The sequence below is a fragment of the Paramacrobiotus metropolitanus genome, unplaced genomic scaffold (assembly GCF_019649055.1).
Source record: "Paramacrobiotus metropolitanus isolate TYO unplaced genomic scaffold, Prichtersi_v1.0 Parri_scaffold0000093, whole genome shotgun sequence".
Classification (NCBI taxonomy): domain Eukaryota; kingdom Metazoa; phylum Tardigrada; class Eutardigrada; order Parachela; family Macrobiotidae; genus Paramacrobiotus; species Paramacrobiotus metropolitanus.
Genome location: NW_026570313.1, coordinates 175,891 through 193,536, shown reverse-complemented (window position 1 = coordinate 193,536; position 17,646 = coordinate 175,891). Strand labels below are relative to the sequence as shown.

The following is a 17,646-nucleotide window of genomic DNA, read 5'->3' as shown; positions in this document are numbered from 1 at the left end:
GTTTACATGCGCGGCAGCGCATTTTACAGCGCTTTTTTGCGGTGTTGGACCGATCCCTTTCGAATTTTGCACGTAAATGCACATAACCATCAAGATTGTTTTAACACGGATTCAGACTTCTACGATTTTTTTCGAATTTTCAAAATGAATTTTAAAATTTTGAAATTCATTTCAAAATTTGAAAAACATGCTAGAGCAGTGGATCGGTGATAAAACGATCTTCATGGGTATGTGCGTTTACGTGCAAAATTTGAACGGGAAATAGGTCCATAATGAGACTTTTGGTACACCTAAATGCATTTAAACTTTTTTGAATTTTGTTAAGTACCCTCATAACTCTGCAGCCGGATGTTGCGCGCTCAAACAGATTTCACAACTACGTATACAATTCTTTCGGCTACAAAATACCATAAAGCAATGCAAAAAAGTGTTTGGGCGTGCGCGACAGCGAAAGTTCCCGTAGATCCACCATAGATATACACGAATTTAGTGCTATGTACCGGGCCAAATCCTTAAATCCGTGAAACCGTAAATTTCTCAACAGAAAGTTTCTTAACCAACTGAAAGTTTCTTAAAGTTTCTTAAAGTCTCTTTCTTAGTAAAGTTTCGTAACTTTACTAACTGATGGTCATTTTCAGGCCGCCAACTCAACTACCCAATGGCGGTTACATGATGCACTGTACCGTATACGTATTTACGTAAAATACCTTGTTTTGTAGCCGTGCATCGCTCGCAGCTGGATACTCACGTAGCGCACATTTACCGGCATCGGTGACGGTGTTTAATTATTTCTTGTGCGGATTTACCGCAGCCGTTGCTTCACTTGAACAAATTGTAGCGCTGCGATTATGTGGGAAAACCCCGTTGATCGCGCCTGAACGGAAAGAGCTCGGAGGGGCAGAGGTATACCCCGGAAGCGCTGTACCGGCATCAAAAACATACCTCTGTATACCGTGCAACAGTACATAAAAAAGTCGCAGTAGTCAGTAATACGTTAATCTGCTTTAACTGCCGTTACAGAGTTTTCGACTTCAACGAAATTTATTTGGAATAATAAACATTAGCCATGGTTGACGTTATTCAGCGTGTTCTGGACGATCACTCGGTAAGTATTGCACTGAACTTTCTTGTTTTGTTGTCCGTAGTAAATTTTATTTACTTTATATTATTTTTTTGTTTATTTTTTTATTTATTTTTTGTTTATTTTTTATTTTTTATTTTATTAGTTTTATTATAGTAATTAAATGTTAGTAAATTCGGCTATGACAGGAAATTAAGCACGCGTACGAGCGCGTGCAGGCCACACAGGGCGAGGACGCGGATAAATGGCTGAACCAGTTGATCTGGAGTATCGCCAAGCATGCCGCTGCCGAGGAGCTGGAGGTGTACCCGCTTCTCGACAAATTAGGCGGACAAGCCAAAGCGCTGGCCGACGAATCCCGGAAGGACCACCAGAAGACCAAGGAGGCCCTCAGCCAGCTGGACGGGAAAAAGGTCACGCCGGAGACCCGCCCCCAGATCGACCGGATGATGGAGGAGCTCCTGCAGCATATCGCCATGGAGGAAAGCCAGGACGGCGATCTTGACGTAAGACCTACAATCATATATGGAAAGTGTAGGCTTTCAAAATCAGATGCTTCGTTTTTACGCATATTGCGCAGACAAGCGCTTCTCTGTTCGAACCCGGTGCTGGCGATGCTATGCGCATTTGAATATATTCCTGTGGCGCACATTTTTTGTTGATTTAATTATTCATTTGCCGACCGCCTGGCGGTTTTCCGCTTTTATAGTCCTAAAATATTGTATCTGAATAGAAACATTAAGAAATTTTGGAAAATGTAATCCACAGATCACCAGAATGTTTTATTTATCTCAGCGAAATTTTTTTCCCACGATTGCTGTCCGTGGGAAAATTTGCTCCTGCTTAGTGAAGTTTTTCGAAAACAAATTTCTGACCTGAAAATCGTTCATGAAACTTATCTACACGAATAAAATTCAAAATATGCCTGAAAATCAAATTAATTTAAAGGTAGCCGGAATTAAAACAAATTCCCGCGTTTCCTGCGTATTCGTTAATTGGTGTGTGATTTTATTATCAATTTTAAACCGCGGACCAGCTGGCCGATTTCCTGATTTTAATCCCCATTGTAGCGTTGCTTTTATAATGTGATTTGATAGGTCATCCGCAAAGGCCTCTCCGGGGATGAACTGCTGGAAGCCGGGAAGAAGTACGAGAAAACCCGCAAGATGGTGCCGACACGCCCGCATCCCGACGCCCCCGATAAGGGAGCGTTCCAGAGCCTCACCGGCTTCCTGGCGCTGCCTATCGACAAGATGCGCGATCTCTTCCGCTCCTTCCCCGATGAAGCGCAGGATCTGCATTAAACGGCTTGCTTCTTAATTCGCTGTTTCTCCATGATATATTACTTGTGACGTTATTTCTATGTGTTCCGCATTGCGTTTCTCTGCACTACTTATTTTTCTTATATACATACTGTGCTTATTTAAGTTTTGTGCAACAGCACATAAAAAAGTGGAATAAACTTCTTGACAGTTACCAATATATTGCTAGTTGTACAGTTGCAAAACATTTATTTGTGTGTGTGTACGAGTGAGTATCATTTATCATTAGCGGAAAAACTGCATGCCATCGTTTTTCATCGTTTTGCAATAAAAGCGTTTCGGAAGCGAATACCATCGAAATTTCTGGTTTCCTTATGGTAAGGTTTATTTTCCGTCTACCTTCTTTCTTTCATTTTAATTTTCCGCTGTTTCCTGAATATTTCTTGTTTTTATAAGTACGTATTCAGTATATATAATTGTGTACACTTTTTTTGTATTTGCTTAATTTTTTCCTGGAATTTTTTGTTAATGGGATTTCTTTTTATATTCTGTTAATTTGCTTCCTGTTATCTGGCACATTTTTTACTAGTTTATTTCTTGGCTGTTTACTTTATTTTGCCATTTTTTACTGGTGCCATCTGTCGGTTATGTTCGGCACGAGGATGTTTAATTGCGTGTGGGGAGACTGGTGACCTTTGTCATAGATACTTTCAGACATTTTGCGTCAAAACCACAAAATCACAAATTTCAAATTTTCAACATTTTAATATCATATTCTGTACAATAAAGGGCAAAATCAACCGATACAATTTACAAAAACCCATTTTCTAAACCAGCAACAACCTACGAAAAAAATACCGACAACGGACAAAATAAAAGCCTACAGACTCTTTGTGAAGAACAGGAGAACGGTTATTACAATCCGGAATCAAAATCTAACGGTCAGCAGTCGGATTCGCGGGAGGCCTCGCTGGGCAGCTCGATCAACTCGTTGATGCGCAGCGTGCTGCCCATGTCGTCCAGCTGGGATTCCAGCCGGCATTTCTGCTTGTAGATGTCCAGGTAGGTCAGCTGCAGTTGGCGCTGGTACGACAGCACCTTCTCCTTCTCCACCGCCCACGTCTGTCGCTCGTCTTCCATGCGCCGCGATTCGGCGCTGTATTGGAGACGCAATGCGGCCAGTTCGCGGCGGAGAGTGTCGACTTCCGGCGGCTCGGAGAGGCTGCCGCGTTTCTCCTGTTTGGCCTCCAGTTCGCCGCTGGCCAAGTCTAGCTTCTGCTGTACCTGCATTTTATAGAGAATTTCTGTTAATTACTGCGGAAATTTTTCATTCATTTATTTTCCTAGTTTTGTTTATGAGAAATTATTTTTTCCATGTTATATTAAATAATGGAGCAGGTATTCGATCGCCGAAATATATATAAGGGCAATTATTTTAGTTTAACTTTTAAATCCTTTTCGGTCGCTTGATGCAGTTCTTCAGCTCGCCTGTTATTTACTGCGGAAAATAGTTTTGATGCTGATTAAGTATTGTAATTCACACTACTCGGGGCTTAAAATACATGTATTTGGATTTTTTAAAATTATAATTTAGTTTTTGGATCGCGTAGGTACTGTAAATCTGTAACTATCTTGTGACGTATGAAGCATGTTATAATTAATATTAAATATAATATTATTATTGATCATAACATGAGTCATACGTCACACTAACTCTGTGATTCTAAAAATACGAGATTTTCTCTAAAACAAAACATACAAAGCGAACGAAGAAAATTTTCCCATCGGCTGCGACTGTGAGAAAAACTTTTCGCGGAGATTATAAAACCACTAAATCAGGTGGCTTCAATAACCATAAAATTGGATTAATTTTTGCCAAGGTTCTTTGACATTTTGCGAAAAAGAAATGTAAGTAGGCATAAAACACCGGAAATCGCCAATTCTATTATTTTTAATTTTTATTATTAGCAACCCAACATCGTTGAATGCCGCTGTGTTGTTCGCACATACCTGGTACAGTTGCTGGGAGAGGAAGTTGAGCGTCTGCCGGAGATCCTTCAGCTCCGCGTTGCGCTGCAGCGCCTCCTTCTGCGCCTGCTCCAACCGGCCCTGCAGCTGCAGCACCTGCTGGCTCAGCGCCTGGTCCGCCGCCGCGGGCCGCTGCTTCTTCAGCAGCGCGATCTGGCCGGCCTTCTCGCACACCAACCAGCTGGCCTCGTCCAACCGCGCCTGCGCCTCACTCAGCCGCGCCTCCAGGTCCTCGCGGGTGACCTCCAGGGCGCCGCGGCCCTCCAGCGCCGTCTGCAGCTGCTGCTGCAACTGAACGTTGTGTTGGCGGAGCGCGTCGTTGGCCTGCAGGACCTCCTCCACTTTGGCCTCGTGCTCGGAGGAGACACTGCGCAGCTGCGTGTCGTGGGAGGTGCGCAGGCTGTCTAACTGTTTCCGCCAGGCCGCCTGCAAGAAGCCGGTTACTGGTATATTTTCTTAGATTTCTCAGATTTCTTGGGTTTCTTAGATTTCTTGGGTTTCTTGGGTTTCTTAGATTTCTTAGGTTTCTTGGGTTTATCAGATTTCTAAAGTTTCTTAGATTTCTTATTATGGCTGACCGGCATTTTAGGCTTTTCAAGGTTCTCGGTTTTTCTGGGTTTATCAGCGTTACTAACCGGATTCTTATTTTTTTCTCTTAAATTTCATAGGCTTCTTGGGTTTCATAGATTTTTCAGATTTCTTAGGTTTTTTAGATTTCTGAGTACGGCCGACCGGTTGTTAACTTAATATGTTCTTCTAATTTGCAGTGTTGCTACTTGCTAGCCGTTTTATCCCCCAATTTCCTTATGTTTTTTAGATTTTCTTAGATTTTTTGGGCGATTTATGTTGGTAAGGCTTCTCAGATTCAATGAGTTTCTCAAGATTTCTTGGATTTTCTTAGTGCAGCTGACCGGTTATTTAGTTTTCTTGGGCTTCTTAGGTTTCTTAGAGTTACATTACCGGCACCGGACACGCCGCGTTTACCTCTTTCTCCTCGTGCACTTTGAAGATGACACCCTCGTTGAGCTCCATGGTGCGGCGGAGCGCGGCGATCTCGTTGTCCTTCTCGCGCAGCAGACTCTCGTAGTTCACCGCGATCCCGGAATCACTCGGACTGGGTGTCGAGGTCACGTGGTAGGGGTCATCCGACAGGGACACTTCGTCCTCACTAAAAACAAATGGTAAACCTTCAAAACAAACCGGAAAAAAACAGAAAACAAATTAAAAAATCGGCCGGTAAAACAAAATTGAGAAAACCGGCAAAAATTAGAAAATAAAATACAATAATTCAATAAAAAATATGACCGGCACAAACAAATAAAAACAAAATCAAGAAACCGGTAAAAATTGGAAAAAACTTTCAAAAACTTCAAAAGCGGTAAAAACAAACAAAAATAAAATTAATTAAGGAAACTGGTAGAACTCAGAAAATAAAACGAAAAATTCAATAAAAAAAATACAGCCGGTAAAAATTGAATTTTTGCATTTTTTTATTGAATTTTTCCAATGTTATTTTCTAACTTACTCGGTACGGATCATCCGGGCGCGGTAGACCTTATGCCCGCCGTGCATCCCGCCGTACATGGACCAGCTGTCCACGCTCTGGTCGGAGCATCCGCCGCTTCCGTACCCGTAACTGCCGCCCGACGACTGGTCGCTGCTGCTGGGATAGTACAGCGACTGCGCCGTGGTGGGCGTGTAGCGGTGCGTCGCCGACAGCTTCCGGTAGGACGGGCCGCGCGCCGAACCCCCCAGGGGGGTCGCCTGGCCGCAGGGGTCCGAGAGGGATTTGCCGACGTGGTTGCGGGGCGTGCTGCGCCGCACCGGGGCGCTGGGTTTGGCCGGGGGCGGGCTGAGGGGGGTGGCGGGGGTGCGGGGGTGGCGGCGGGGTCCGGGCGGACGAAGGGCTTGAAGGCTGAGGGGCGCACGACCGCCGGGTTCTGTTCAGTTGGGAAAATGAGTTGTTTGGTTATTTTTTCAATAATTTCTTATAGAAAAGTCGTTTTAATAAATCAAAATAATTATTGAAAAATTACCTTTATTTCTTAAAAGACCAATAATTATTTTACTTTTGACAAGTATTTTATTTCTAATTTTTTTATATCTAATTTCTATTTTTAAATATATGAGCCTTGTACCATTTCATATTTTTTCCCTGTATTTTTGGGGAGAAAATGCCTTAATTTAATAATTTTCATTCTATACAATTTCTCATTTTAATTTCTTTATTTTTGGTCATTCCGCTTTATTTTAATTTTGATTAAGCAATAACTTCGTTTTAAAATAAAAATACCTCTTATTTATTAGTAGGAAATTCTTTTAGTAAATAATTTGTTTAATTAGTCTATCAATTAATTTTGTTTATGAATTTAATATTTCGGAAGTGTTGGAAAAAAAAAGAAAAATCCTTTTTCGTCGCTCTTGATGAACCCTTCAGGTGACGCTTGTAAATTCGTTGGAAAAAATTCCCCTTAATTTTTTTATCAAAAGTTCATTGAATAAACGACGAAATAAATCCGTCCGCGGTGTATAATTTCAAGTGCACCGGTTGGAGAATGTCAGCTTTTTATATTTGGGCGTTTTAATAAAAACACGTGTAATGACCAGTGATTGCGGCGCAATAACAGCGCGCCTTGACGCTCGCGCTCAGTGCTGAATGTGCACTTTACATGCGGACCCGTGGATTATTGGCCACACCACTGTGGAGTAATCAACAACGCGCTGATCATTAAAATTGCAGGCTTGACCGCTTCGAACAATTTCCTTATAGCACTGTGTCAAATGTCGCGTCCGACGTCTTCGTAAGAAATTTGATTGCGTATTGTGCAGCTGTACATGCAATGTTGCAATTACACCGTGAATAATAAAAATTTTCCCCTAATTTAAATTATGTAATGCCGGTTTGTATAAGTTATTGTAATTATATAATTTTTTGGCAATTTTTGGTTTATCTATGCAGTCATGGTTCATTTAAACTGAAACTCTGGATAAATATACAAACAAAAATTCGGATAAATTTACGAAGGTCAAATTCTTTACTGAATTTTGTTTGTTTTTAAATTGTGAAAAATCTTGATAAATAAAACCAAAAATACCATAAAAGAAAAACTGGCCAAGTTCTTCTAATTCAAAACAATTTTTAGTAAAAATCTTGATAAATCTGAAAGCAAACCAGCAGCAAAAATCATGAAGATTTTTAAATTTATTATTTTTTCTGCTCACTTTCATACATAGTTTACATTTTATAATAGAAAAATCTGGACAAAAATATGTTAAAGGAAAAAAAGCAGATAATTTGTGGAAGATTTCTCAACTTTTTTATTCCTTTCTATTTTTATGGTATCCAAATTGTGAAAAAACCTGGATAAATACAAACGAAAATAGCAGAAAAATCAGCAAAGATATTTCTAAATCGTTTTTCGTTGATTTTAATTTGTAATTTAATTTCACTTAACGCACGTCCCAAGATCATGCGTGACACTAACGATTTTGGATGTTTTTTTAATGTTTAAAAATTTGATGCTTTTAATTAGTGTAAACCTGCGCAGGCGATTTATTATGTATGCTGGCCGAAGCCGAATAAAAACAATTTGTAATTAATTTGTTAACAGTTTGTGAAAAAAATCTGGATAAATAGGAAACAAAATTCAAAATATTTTATAAATTTTAAATAAAAGGGCAATTTGAAATACACGGCGCGGACAATAAACCGGTTCCAAGATGTCAAATCTCCGCCAGCGTCTGGAGGTGATTGTGGCGACAAGTAGTGGTTTTATTTATAAACATGCAGCGACACACAATGATCCGCACGCTGCGTTGTAAAGCGAGCCCCGGCCCTATTATCTGCATTTTCCCCCCTTTTCAAACCGCAAAACGGGAAACACGATCCCGCGCCGCGATTGCCGGAACACTGAAACGTGAGACACCGCTTCTAACCGTGCTGAAAAAGGAGCGATTATTCCGTTCCGTCTTTTCAGCCGATAATATTGTTATCCACGCGGTCATCATTATACCGCGCATTTTCGCCGGATTATTTACCCACCGAAAACCGGTTCCCGTCGACAGCCGTAAATATACGTAGATGGGTTGTAAAATGGAAATCGCAAATTAAAATAAGGCGGTGCCGCACTGCGTGCCAACACAATGCCGGTTAACTTCGTTCAGGTGTAGTGCTATGGTGGAGTTTTGACAACGGGTCAACTGGGCATGATTATACTAATTATGGACGCTGTTGCAATGTGTCAATTCGGTAAAAATTAAATGCAGGTGTTGGCACATTACTCAACGTTTCAGACTATTATTTAAATGCATAATAAAATTCTCCGTGTATTTTTCAAATTTAAATATTATTTATTATGAATAATTACACTAAATTTTGCTAATATTTCAAGCAATAAATAATGTTAAAAAATAATGAACAATTACTAGTAAATATTAAATAAAAAATAATATATATGTAAAATAAAATGTTAGAGAAGAAATAAAACTAAATTTTAAACATTAAATGCATATTTAAAATGCTGGTTAATTATATATTCGGTTAAACTGACTAAACTGAATGCCGAAATTAAAAATAAAAAGCCAGGGAAAATCGCTTTCTGCGAGGAAATATTATTATTAATAAAAAGAAGCAATAAGTATCTGCATTTCTGTGTTTATTAAAGGTGTATTTTTAGAACGCTACAGTCATCGTCGACTCACACCGGCAAAACGTATATTTACGGAAAGGAGCGCACTCTGCTTTGACAAGCATTGAAGATTATTTGCGTTAAACAGTTTCGCGAACGTGATCTGCTGACATTACACAGTTTATACCCGGCGCAAGAAAAACCGACCCAAAAGGACAAGAACAAATAAACGGAAAATCTTTTACAACAGCTACTTATCCGTTCAACGCCAGCGGCTAGTAATTTCCGGCAAGCAAAAAAATATTTAGAATACAGTTAAATTACTTCTGACAGGTTTTAAAAAATTATTAGAAACAAAACAATTCTAAAAAATGGATTAAAATATGTACAAAATATGTCAGATTAATTTTAGCACTTTTTAAAAATCACCGAAACAAAACGTATTTTAAAATTGATATATTAAATGAATTACAGAATAGTCCAAAACCAATTCTTCAAAAATTACAAAAGACAAACAATATTTTTCAAAAATATTCAGAATAATTCCGGAATATTTCAAATTAATTCTGACAATTTTTAAAAATTAAAGAAAGCGAAAAACATTTAGGGAAATAATAAATTAATGACGGAATATTTCAGATTAATTCTGGTAATTTTTCAAAAATTGTAAAAACAGAAAAAACCATTTAAAAAATATTAAATAAGTCCAGAATGATTTAAATGATGTCTGGCAATTGTTTAAAAATTTCTCTAAAATGTTTAGTTGAAGAATCGTCATCAATCACACTTGGGAGAAGAAATTGCCGGGTCAACCGTTCGCGAGTGGCTTAAAAAGTGTAATTAAAGGCGCACCGGCAGATTGGCAGCGTGTTTCCCTGACAGGTGTTGTGCCGGCTGTATACTGTACACTGTACAGTGTAGAGGACACTTGTTGCATCGCAGATTCGCAGCACATGATGATCAGCTGCAGCGGGAGTAGACTTACTCACCACTGCTTACTTTTACGGCGGATATTAATCCCGCTGGCGCGATATTAATGCCGCTTGCTGGCTTTGTGTGCCCTGACAGTCCGCTGTTTACCTTGCGTGCGGCTTTACATTGCTCACCGATAATATCTGCATATTTAGTCAGACATTATGCGCTAATGCTCAACGCGAAATCCGGCCCGGCATCGACCAGTTGCGCGCGGGAGGCTCGCCGACCTGCTTTATAAGAAATCACACTTGCAAAAGGCGAATAAATTATACCAAAATAGCCAGTAAAAAAACAGATCTGATGTTTTGTAGAAAATAAAAAGCAGGAAACGATACAGAATATTAATTTTAAAAAATCGCAGTAATCTTAAAAAGCAAAGACAAATTAAAGTGTCAACGAATCAATTAATCTGATTTTTTCAAAAATACTGTAAAGTAAAATTATGAAACGATAACGAACCAATATTAATTAAAAACCACAGTGAACGGCAAACTTATTTTTTAAAATAATTTAAAAATTATTAAAATATTTATTAAAACAACTATTATGTCAAACGCAGGCTAATTAAATCGAATAAATCAAAATAAAAATAAATCAAAAAAACTGAATAAATTAAAAATTATTTTTTTAATAATCTTTTTCGATCAAAATTGTTTTTGAAATATAAATTATAAATCTCATATTAAGAATATCCAGCATTTTAAAATACAGAACTAAGAAAATCAAAATTACCCGCCAAATTCTGAATTATTTCCGAAATATTCGTAATAATAAATAGAAATCAGACAAGTGAATTCTGACTGAGTAGGGAAATTCCGGCCGAACTGGCAACGACAAGTGACGTGTAATTCGCTATTGATATGGAGATGAGGTAACCGCGCAGTTCCTGTTGACCGCATCACACAACTCTCGCTGCAGCATGCCAACCATTTCATTTTCCGCCCAACAATGTCCCCGAAATTATGAAAATCCGACCGCGGCTGTTTATTGTCTCTGTATATGCGTCAGTCGTGACAGATAACCTTTCGGCCTTAATTATTTATGCAAATGCCGGAGCAATTTGTCGTCTATCAGCCGGTTAAAGATAATGCCCGATAAAGGCCGGAATTTGCAGTGAATTTGTCTTTAAACATATGCGGGCTTTTAACCGGGCAGTTGAAGGAAGAGCAGTGGGAATGACCGCCACGGAAGGCAGATAATTAGCGGAGAAAAGCCCTGGTTGACTCATTGTCATGTAGACAAAAGGTCACACCTTTTCTGCTGTCTTCTTCCCACACCGGACGCATCAACCGAACAAGGTGTGACCGGTAATTATTGCGGAGAAAATTCATTGATGCGCTTACTATGCCAATCTATAATCTATGAAGACACTCAAATATTCTGTTTTACGAGTAATTTTAATTTTTCCCGTTCAATTTTTAAGAATAAAAATAATTTTATTTCATTTGATTTTTATGCCCTATAATTCTAAAAAAAATTATCGAGATCTCGAGCACAACTGAAAAATGTTTTCACTAACGGAAGATTTGTTTTACACACGGATTCAGATTTTCTTCGTTTTTAAAATATTTTAGCCGTTGATTGATTTTTTTATTTGAAATCTGCGTTGACTTATTTTAATTGAATATTCCACAAAATACAAAAAATTTTCCTGTTTATAATCCTGACAGGCAAAGGGAAATTTCCAACCAGATAAAAATTTCCCAACGACAGAAAAATTATTTTCCGCACCAACTTTTGATTTTTTATTTTCTGAATTTTTACGATTTATTTTTTCTTATTTAAAGGCGCTATAATTCATTTTAATCAGTGTGTAGATTTGTCTACTAACCTTAGTGTGAAGCACTCCGCTGACGGGCGGCAATTTCGGCGGCTCAGGCAGCCCACCGGGCGTCTGACACATCCCCACTCCCGCCGGCGTCACCGGCACCGTCGCCCGCCGGGAATGACCTTTTCCCTCCTGTTTTCCCGCGGCGCTCTCCGTCCGCACCGCGCTATAGATCTCCTCGTACAGGGGATCCTCCGGCTGCATGCCGCCGACCGCCCGGGGCGTCGGGGGTCGCGGTGGTAAGGGCGGAGGGGGCGCCGTGGTCAGGGCTAAGGAGAGGATGGAGGCGTCGTCGGGGGCGCAGGACAGGCGCTGCCCGAAGGTGGAGGTGGATAACGAAGAGCTGGTGCGGGATACCGTGCGCCGCGGCGGGGTGGCCGGGGCGCAGGGGGCGCTGGTCAGCACCGGCGTGGACAGCCGGTGCGTCTGCACGGATTTCAGCATTTTTTCCGGGGAATTTATAATCTACAAAAATTTGTAATTTAATTAAACTGATTTATTAGGTTATATTCAGTTAAAAACAGCATTTTTCCAGGGAAATTAAAATCCGCAAAAATTCAAAGGTAAATTGTGCTGATTTATTAGCTAATATTCCGTTAAATACAGCATTTTCCGAGGGAAATTAAATTTCGCAAAATTTTTCGATAAATTACAACGATCTATTGGCAATAATAATTAAATCAAAATTTAAACCCAGTCTGTAATATATTTGTTTTAATTCAATTTCATTAAATTTACATTTCATTATTATTTCTGTATAATTATTATTGTAAGCAAATAAAAAAAATTTATTATTAAAATTAATAGCTGATATACTGGACAGATAGTAAATTGCTAGTTGTGTGATATTATAAATTTTATTAAAAACTATTTTAGTACACTTTATTCTAAAATATTAAACGAGCAATAAAATTGCTGGAATGAAGCCACTTTAAATTTTCCGATAATTAAATCTGCGGTACGAAAATGCCGGGAATTTTTTGCCGGCAACGAGCGGAAATGATTAAGATCTCGGAAAAAAAACGCCGGTTCCGTCGCGCAACGGAAGTCGATTGTTAATTTGGATCGATAGCGCGGCTGTCCACCGTAGCGTAATAAATTGCGAATCAGCGATTCCCTTAATCGAACAAAACCGCAGAAAACAAAGCGGTGACATGAAGAAAAAAATGAGGATGTGGCGTGACATAGACACGACAGTTTGTAACGGTATGAAGACGATTGGTGAGACGCTGAGGATGATCTGCACTGCTGATTATGAACGGCCGGCACGATTAATCATCATAAAATAATGCTGCGGGAAATGGGACAGTTAGCGGCATGTTAAAGAGCACGTTAATGCGCTAATGCCGACCGGCAGCAGCGACAGTGCCACACGGAGCTAATCAGCCGCAGCATCTGCTGTGTGCCGCGCAAAATCCACTCAACAGTCAGTGCAGTCGGCAACGCAACATTTCCGCTTGAAAACTTTGCGAATCGAACTCTTTTGTTTCGTCGTGAACTTCGCCAAACCACACTACAGACCTACTTTCCAAAAGGCAAAAACTAACTAACCCTGACGTTTCTAACCGCGCTCAATTAAACAGCAATGTAATAACGCTCAAGAAAAAAATTAGGAAAATTTACGCGTATTTTTATTTTAAGAATAAATTATAAAAATTTATAATTAAAAAAATAACTGGAAAAATAATCCGGGAAAATTTTATTAAAAATAAATTGAGTAATCTGAAGAAAATTACTGACCAAAAAATAAAAATAGCTGTTCGCAAAACTTATAAATGTAAGAAAAATGTACTCGCATTAAATTTTTAATTTAAGCATAAATTCCAAAATAATTTAAACACATTTCGAAAATAATCCGGGAAAATATTTGTAAGATTATAACCAGAAAATTTCTGATCAAAAAATAAGAACAGTTAATCACACAAATTACAAACATAAGAAAATGCAAAAATAATGCGGGAAAATGTCAAACACGAAAAATCGTAAAATAAAAATGGAAAGAAAATGCAGAAAATCCTATTTTTTATTGCTTTTCATGCGGAGAAATTCTGTCAGCCGAATAGAAGAGTGCCATGTACAAACAAGTGGTGGCAGATGGGGAGAAAATAGGTTTATTTGCTATCTGCCAAGAGAAGCCGTTACTGCAGAGTGGCCGTTTGTATAAAAGCGCGCAGGCAATTCAACCGGCAAATGATGGGCATTTGATGGAAAGTGGCCCGTTTACATCGTTTCCCATCCCGATCGCTATTCGCCAGCAGCAGCCGGCTTGCCCATCATTTTCTCAATAAAAGCCCATCATGCGCAGTAACGGAAAAACAGGCATTCTTGGTGTTGCGCCGTTTCCGGTCGGATCGCAGCCGAAGCGAACACAGCAGCAGTGTGAACAAACATGATTCCTTTAGCGTGACTAATGGGCAAAATGGCCAGCTATGCCTTAATTGCCCATTCTTATTCTGACTAGTGCTGTGTGTGTGTTTTTTTGTGTGTGAGCAATTCTTACGCGAACCGTGTATGGTTCCGTTGACGCAGTTGATTAATCGAGCGGTGTATTTTCCGTGCTCCGCGCGAGGCACCTTGAACATTGCGCAGCCCAACCTGTCCTTTGCCGTCCGATCATGCCGGTCGCTTGTTTACCCACGAATCATGTCCACAATTCCAATCAACCACTCAAAATTATGATTTTTCTATTTTTTCCCATTAAAAAATATTTATTTATCCTTCAGGAATAATTTTTTAAATTTTTGTTCCGCTAGATTTTGCATCTGTACCATTCAAGAAATATTAAACATAATTTTTCAGTTTTCCCCGAATCATAAAAAAATATCTGTTCTTATTTTTGCCTTAAACTTAACATTTATAATGATTTTATATCGCTTAAGAAAATATTTATCATTATTTTCTATTCATTCTAGTGAAGTATGTTGATATTATTCAGAAAATTATTTGATTAAATTCATACATTCTGTTTTTTCGTTTTTGCGAAGCAGTTAAATGGATATAAATGGTTTTATGACATATTTTCGTGAATGCCCGTCTTCGGCATTTTTTGATAGAGTGCAACAGCAATAAAAAACGCGGTAATTAATTCTTTCGGCAGTTTATGCCTGCGCCAGCGCTGTGTCTAATAAATCACAATTAACCGCCTGCGAGTTGCGACGTTGTCGCGTAAAAAAAACCGGTCGCTTGTTGTGCTGCATACATTTCTTGGCGTGTTAATAAATCCATCACTATAAGGGCCTTACTTAAATGGGCGCTGGTCAAATGGGCAAAAAATCACTTAAGTTTTAAAAAAAAATGATTTATTAGTAATTATATTCGTGCTTATTTTTATTAAAATAATTCTATGATATTGAATATTAAATCTATTTTAATTTTAATAAAATTAGATTATAAAAAATACACAGAGGGAATTTTAGGTAAATTTTTTAAGTGAATTTTCGATCACTGGAAAGACGAGGCAGCCAAGTGGCCCGCGCAAAGGTGCTTGTGCGGCGCGCACGCATGTCACGCCTGCAGGAAAACAGCCACTCTCGTCCCACTCCAAGCGACACCATTTCACGCTGATAATAAACACTAACATCGTTCCCATCTCCCAACCCGCGTTGGGACACTAGCAAAACATCGGACCACGTTCAAGACGACGCGTGGCTATCGTTGTATCAATATTGTGCCGGGATAACGCCTCACATACCAAAGTAACCAAACCAGAAATTTTCCCAACATTCGCTTAGCCTTAATCAGCCGGCGGGGCCGCGCTCTGTCCGATTAGGGAGGAATTCAAAATAAACAAAAATTATTTATTCCATTTAATTCCGTATCACTGCGGAATTCGAAAGGAAATCGATAAAAGCGCATACCGGCCGACAGAATTGTTGAATATAAAACGAAAATACGGAAAATAAATCTTAAAATAATAAATCGGAATTTTAAGCCAAAAATTCTTGAAGAAGAAAATAAAATGAAATTTTATAAAAATTAAAACTCATTAAAACCAGAAAAAAATTTTCAAAATGGCTCTTATGGTTAATAAATCATAATTTAGCCGGAAAGGTTTGGAGAAGAATGCAATTAAATTTGCAGAAAAATAGATTTAAATTGTAGACAATCGAATGCGTTGACAAAGCTAATAAATTTTAATTTCAAATAAATCAAAATAAATGGAGGAAAATACAACAGTTAAATTTTTTGAAAAATAAATAAAATCAAATTTTGAACCAAAGAAAAAGGCGAAGACAGGGAAAAACAGTTGGGCGGATGGTTTTAAGTGGGGAAAAAAATGCAGGCAGAGTTATTGACCGGTGCCTGTTGGAGGCCAAGTCAACAGATGCGGATAATGCGGCTATTCAGATGGGCATTTGCATTACACAAGACGCTGCAGCAATCAGTGCATAAACATCACACACTCACCCAACACACACACTGCGCTTCTCGCTCACACCGCTCTCGCCGCTGATCCGCGTCAACCGGGTAATCCTCTATTTATAACAACAAGATCCCAGTGTCAATATTCACCCGTAGACAAAGAAACCACCATCATCGCAACAACAATCCAACCGTCGCTGTATCATCAAGGAGGAAAAAATTACTGCAAAGCGTGATCTTACAAGACGAATCATGAAATTAATCATGAACTCGCTGGCGACTGCCGTGGTAACGAGTGCCACTTGAAATATCCGCAACGCTTGCAATGAGTCAGCTGATGTAGCGAAACGTACGTACGGGTTGAACGCGAACGTTCTATTGCGGAGGCGGCGCGTGCGTGGCCTTGGCGCGCTGATTGGCTGAGTGGGCGTAAGGCTGTGTGTGCGGCTGTGCGTCACACTGGTCAGACAGCGGCTGTGTACAGGCAGCGTCAGACTGGTCAGACAGAGTCTGTCTTTTTCACTAGCTACTTTATAATTATACTATAAAATTTAATATAAACTGCGCTATCCTAACAAATCCAGTTATCCGCTATCCAGTATTCATTTTCGCTTTACTATTATCGCAATTATTTTTTCAGCATTCTCTGTTGTGCCGTATCCATAACAAAAAGTATTTCTTCCTTCTTTCTGCCGGTTAATTTTTTAAGGCTATTGATTTGAGGATTTTCAAGTAGTTCCGAAGCGTCAGACTGTATTCTTTACTGATTTTTGTTTTAATCAGTTTTGATAATCGGCCGCAGTTTTTTTTAACATGACATTCTAAAATAAAATAAAAAGTAGTAAGACCGTCAGAATATGGAAAGTTGAGGTGTGTCGAGGTGTATTTCAATACTGTACTGACACCCTGCACTTGGAGAAATTTTCTACAGTATGAGCAGCACGGTACTGTAGACAGGTGGATTTAAAGCCGATTGCGTTCAGCCAATAGCCGGCAGTCTGCATGCAGCTGCAAGCCGTGTATGCGAGCAGTGAACGCAGTCGTACAACGTACGCGTGGCTGCACAGTAAAAACTTTCTCCGAGTGCAGGGTGTCAGTACAGTACTAAAAACCGAAAAGACTAAGGGGGGATCCATAAATTACGTACGCAGCGAACCAGGGAGGGACGGGTCCAAAAAATGTGACAAGCTGTGACGGCCCCGGCGAACCCAGGGGGGAGGGGGCGATCAGCTCTTGTATTACGATTGAGCGAACCGGGGGGGAGGGGTCCAGAAAACGTGACGGACCGCTACGAAGGGGGAGGGAGGGGTGAAAAAACCGTGGTTTTCTGCGTACGTAATTTATGGATGCCCCTAACTCGGAGCGTCAGCCTGGTCAGACAAGCGCTATGTGAGTTAAACTGTTACTGGCCAGACAGAGTCTGTCTGTCTCCCTTTCGCTTCACTAGTGCAGCGACAGCGTCTGTCTGACCAGTCTGACGTC

The 17,646-nt window shown here is 39.6% G+C and overlaps 2 protein-coding genes across 2 annotated transcripts; one reads left to right on the top strand and one right to left on the bottom strand.

Moving 5' to 3' along the window:
- Positions 1 to 950: 950 nt before the first annotated feature.
- Positions 951 to 2,652, top strand: LOC129596654 (uncharacterized). The gene is made up of 3 exons (XM_055493989.1): positions 951 to 1,105; positions 1,270 to 1,587; positions 2,179 to 2,652. Exons 1-3 carry the CDS (start codon positions 1,067 to 1,069, stop codon positions 2,383 to 2,385), a joined length of 564 nt encoding a protein of 187 aa, XP_055349964.1. The 5' UTR covers positions 951 to 1,066; the 3' UTR covers positions 2,386 to 2,652.
- A 427-nt stretch (positions 2,653 to 3,079) lies between these two features.
- Positions 3,080 to 16,442, bottom strand: LOC129596610 (leucine zipper putative tumor suppressor 3-like). The gene is given in 7 exon segments (XM_055493937.1): positions 3,080 to 3,627; positions 4,354 to 4,797; positions 5,356 to 5,539; positions 5,897 to 6,219; positions 6,222 to 6,311; positions 11,806 to 12,267; positions 16,210 to 16,442. Coding segments are annotated over 6 exon segments (1,824 nt in total). The 5' UTR covers positions 12,247 to 12,267; positions 16,210 to 16,442; the 3' UTR covers positions 3,080 to 3,285.
- Positions 16,443 to 17,646: the final 1,204 nt, after the last annotated feature.

Bases quoted from the DNA above. Each gene is read 5' to 3' on its own strand.
- LOC129596654 (XM_055493989.1), top strand. From the start codon at position 1,067: ATGGTTGACGTTATTCAGCGTGTTCTGGACGATCACTCG. The intron at 1,106-1,269 runs GTAAGTATTGCA...CGGCTATGACAG, and splicing joins GTGTTCTGGACGATCACTCG to GAAATTAAGCACGCGTACGA. The intron at 1,588-2,178 runs GTAAGACCTACA...GTGATTTGATAG, and splicing joins GCCAGGACGGCGATCTTGAC to GTCATCCGCAAAGGCCTCTC.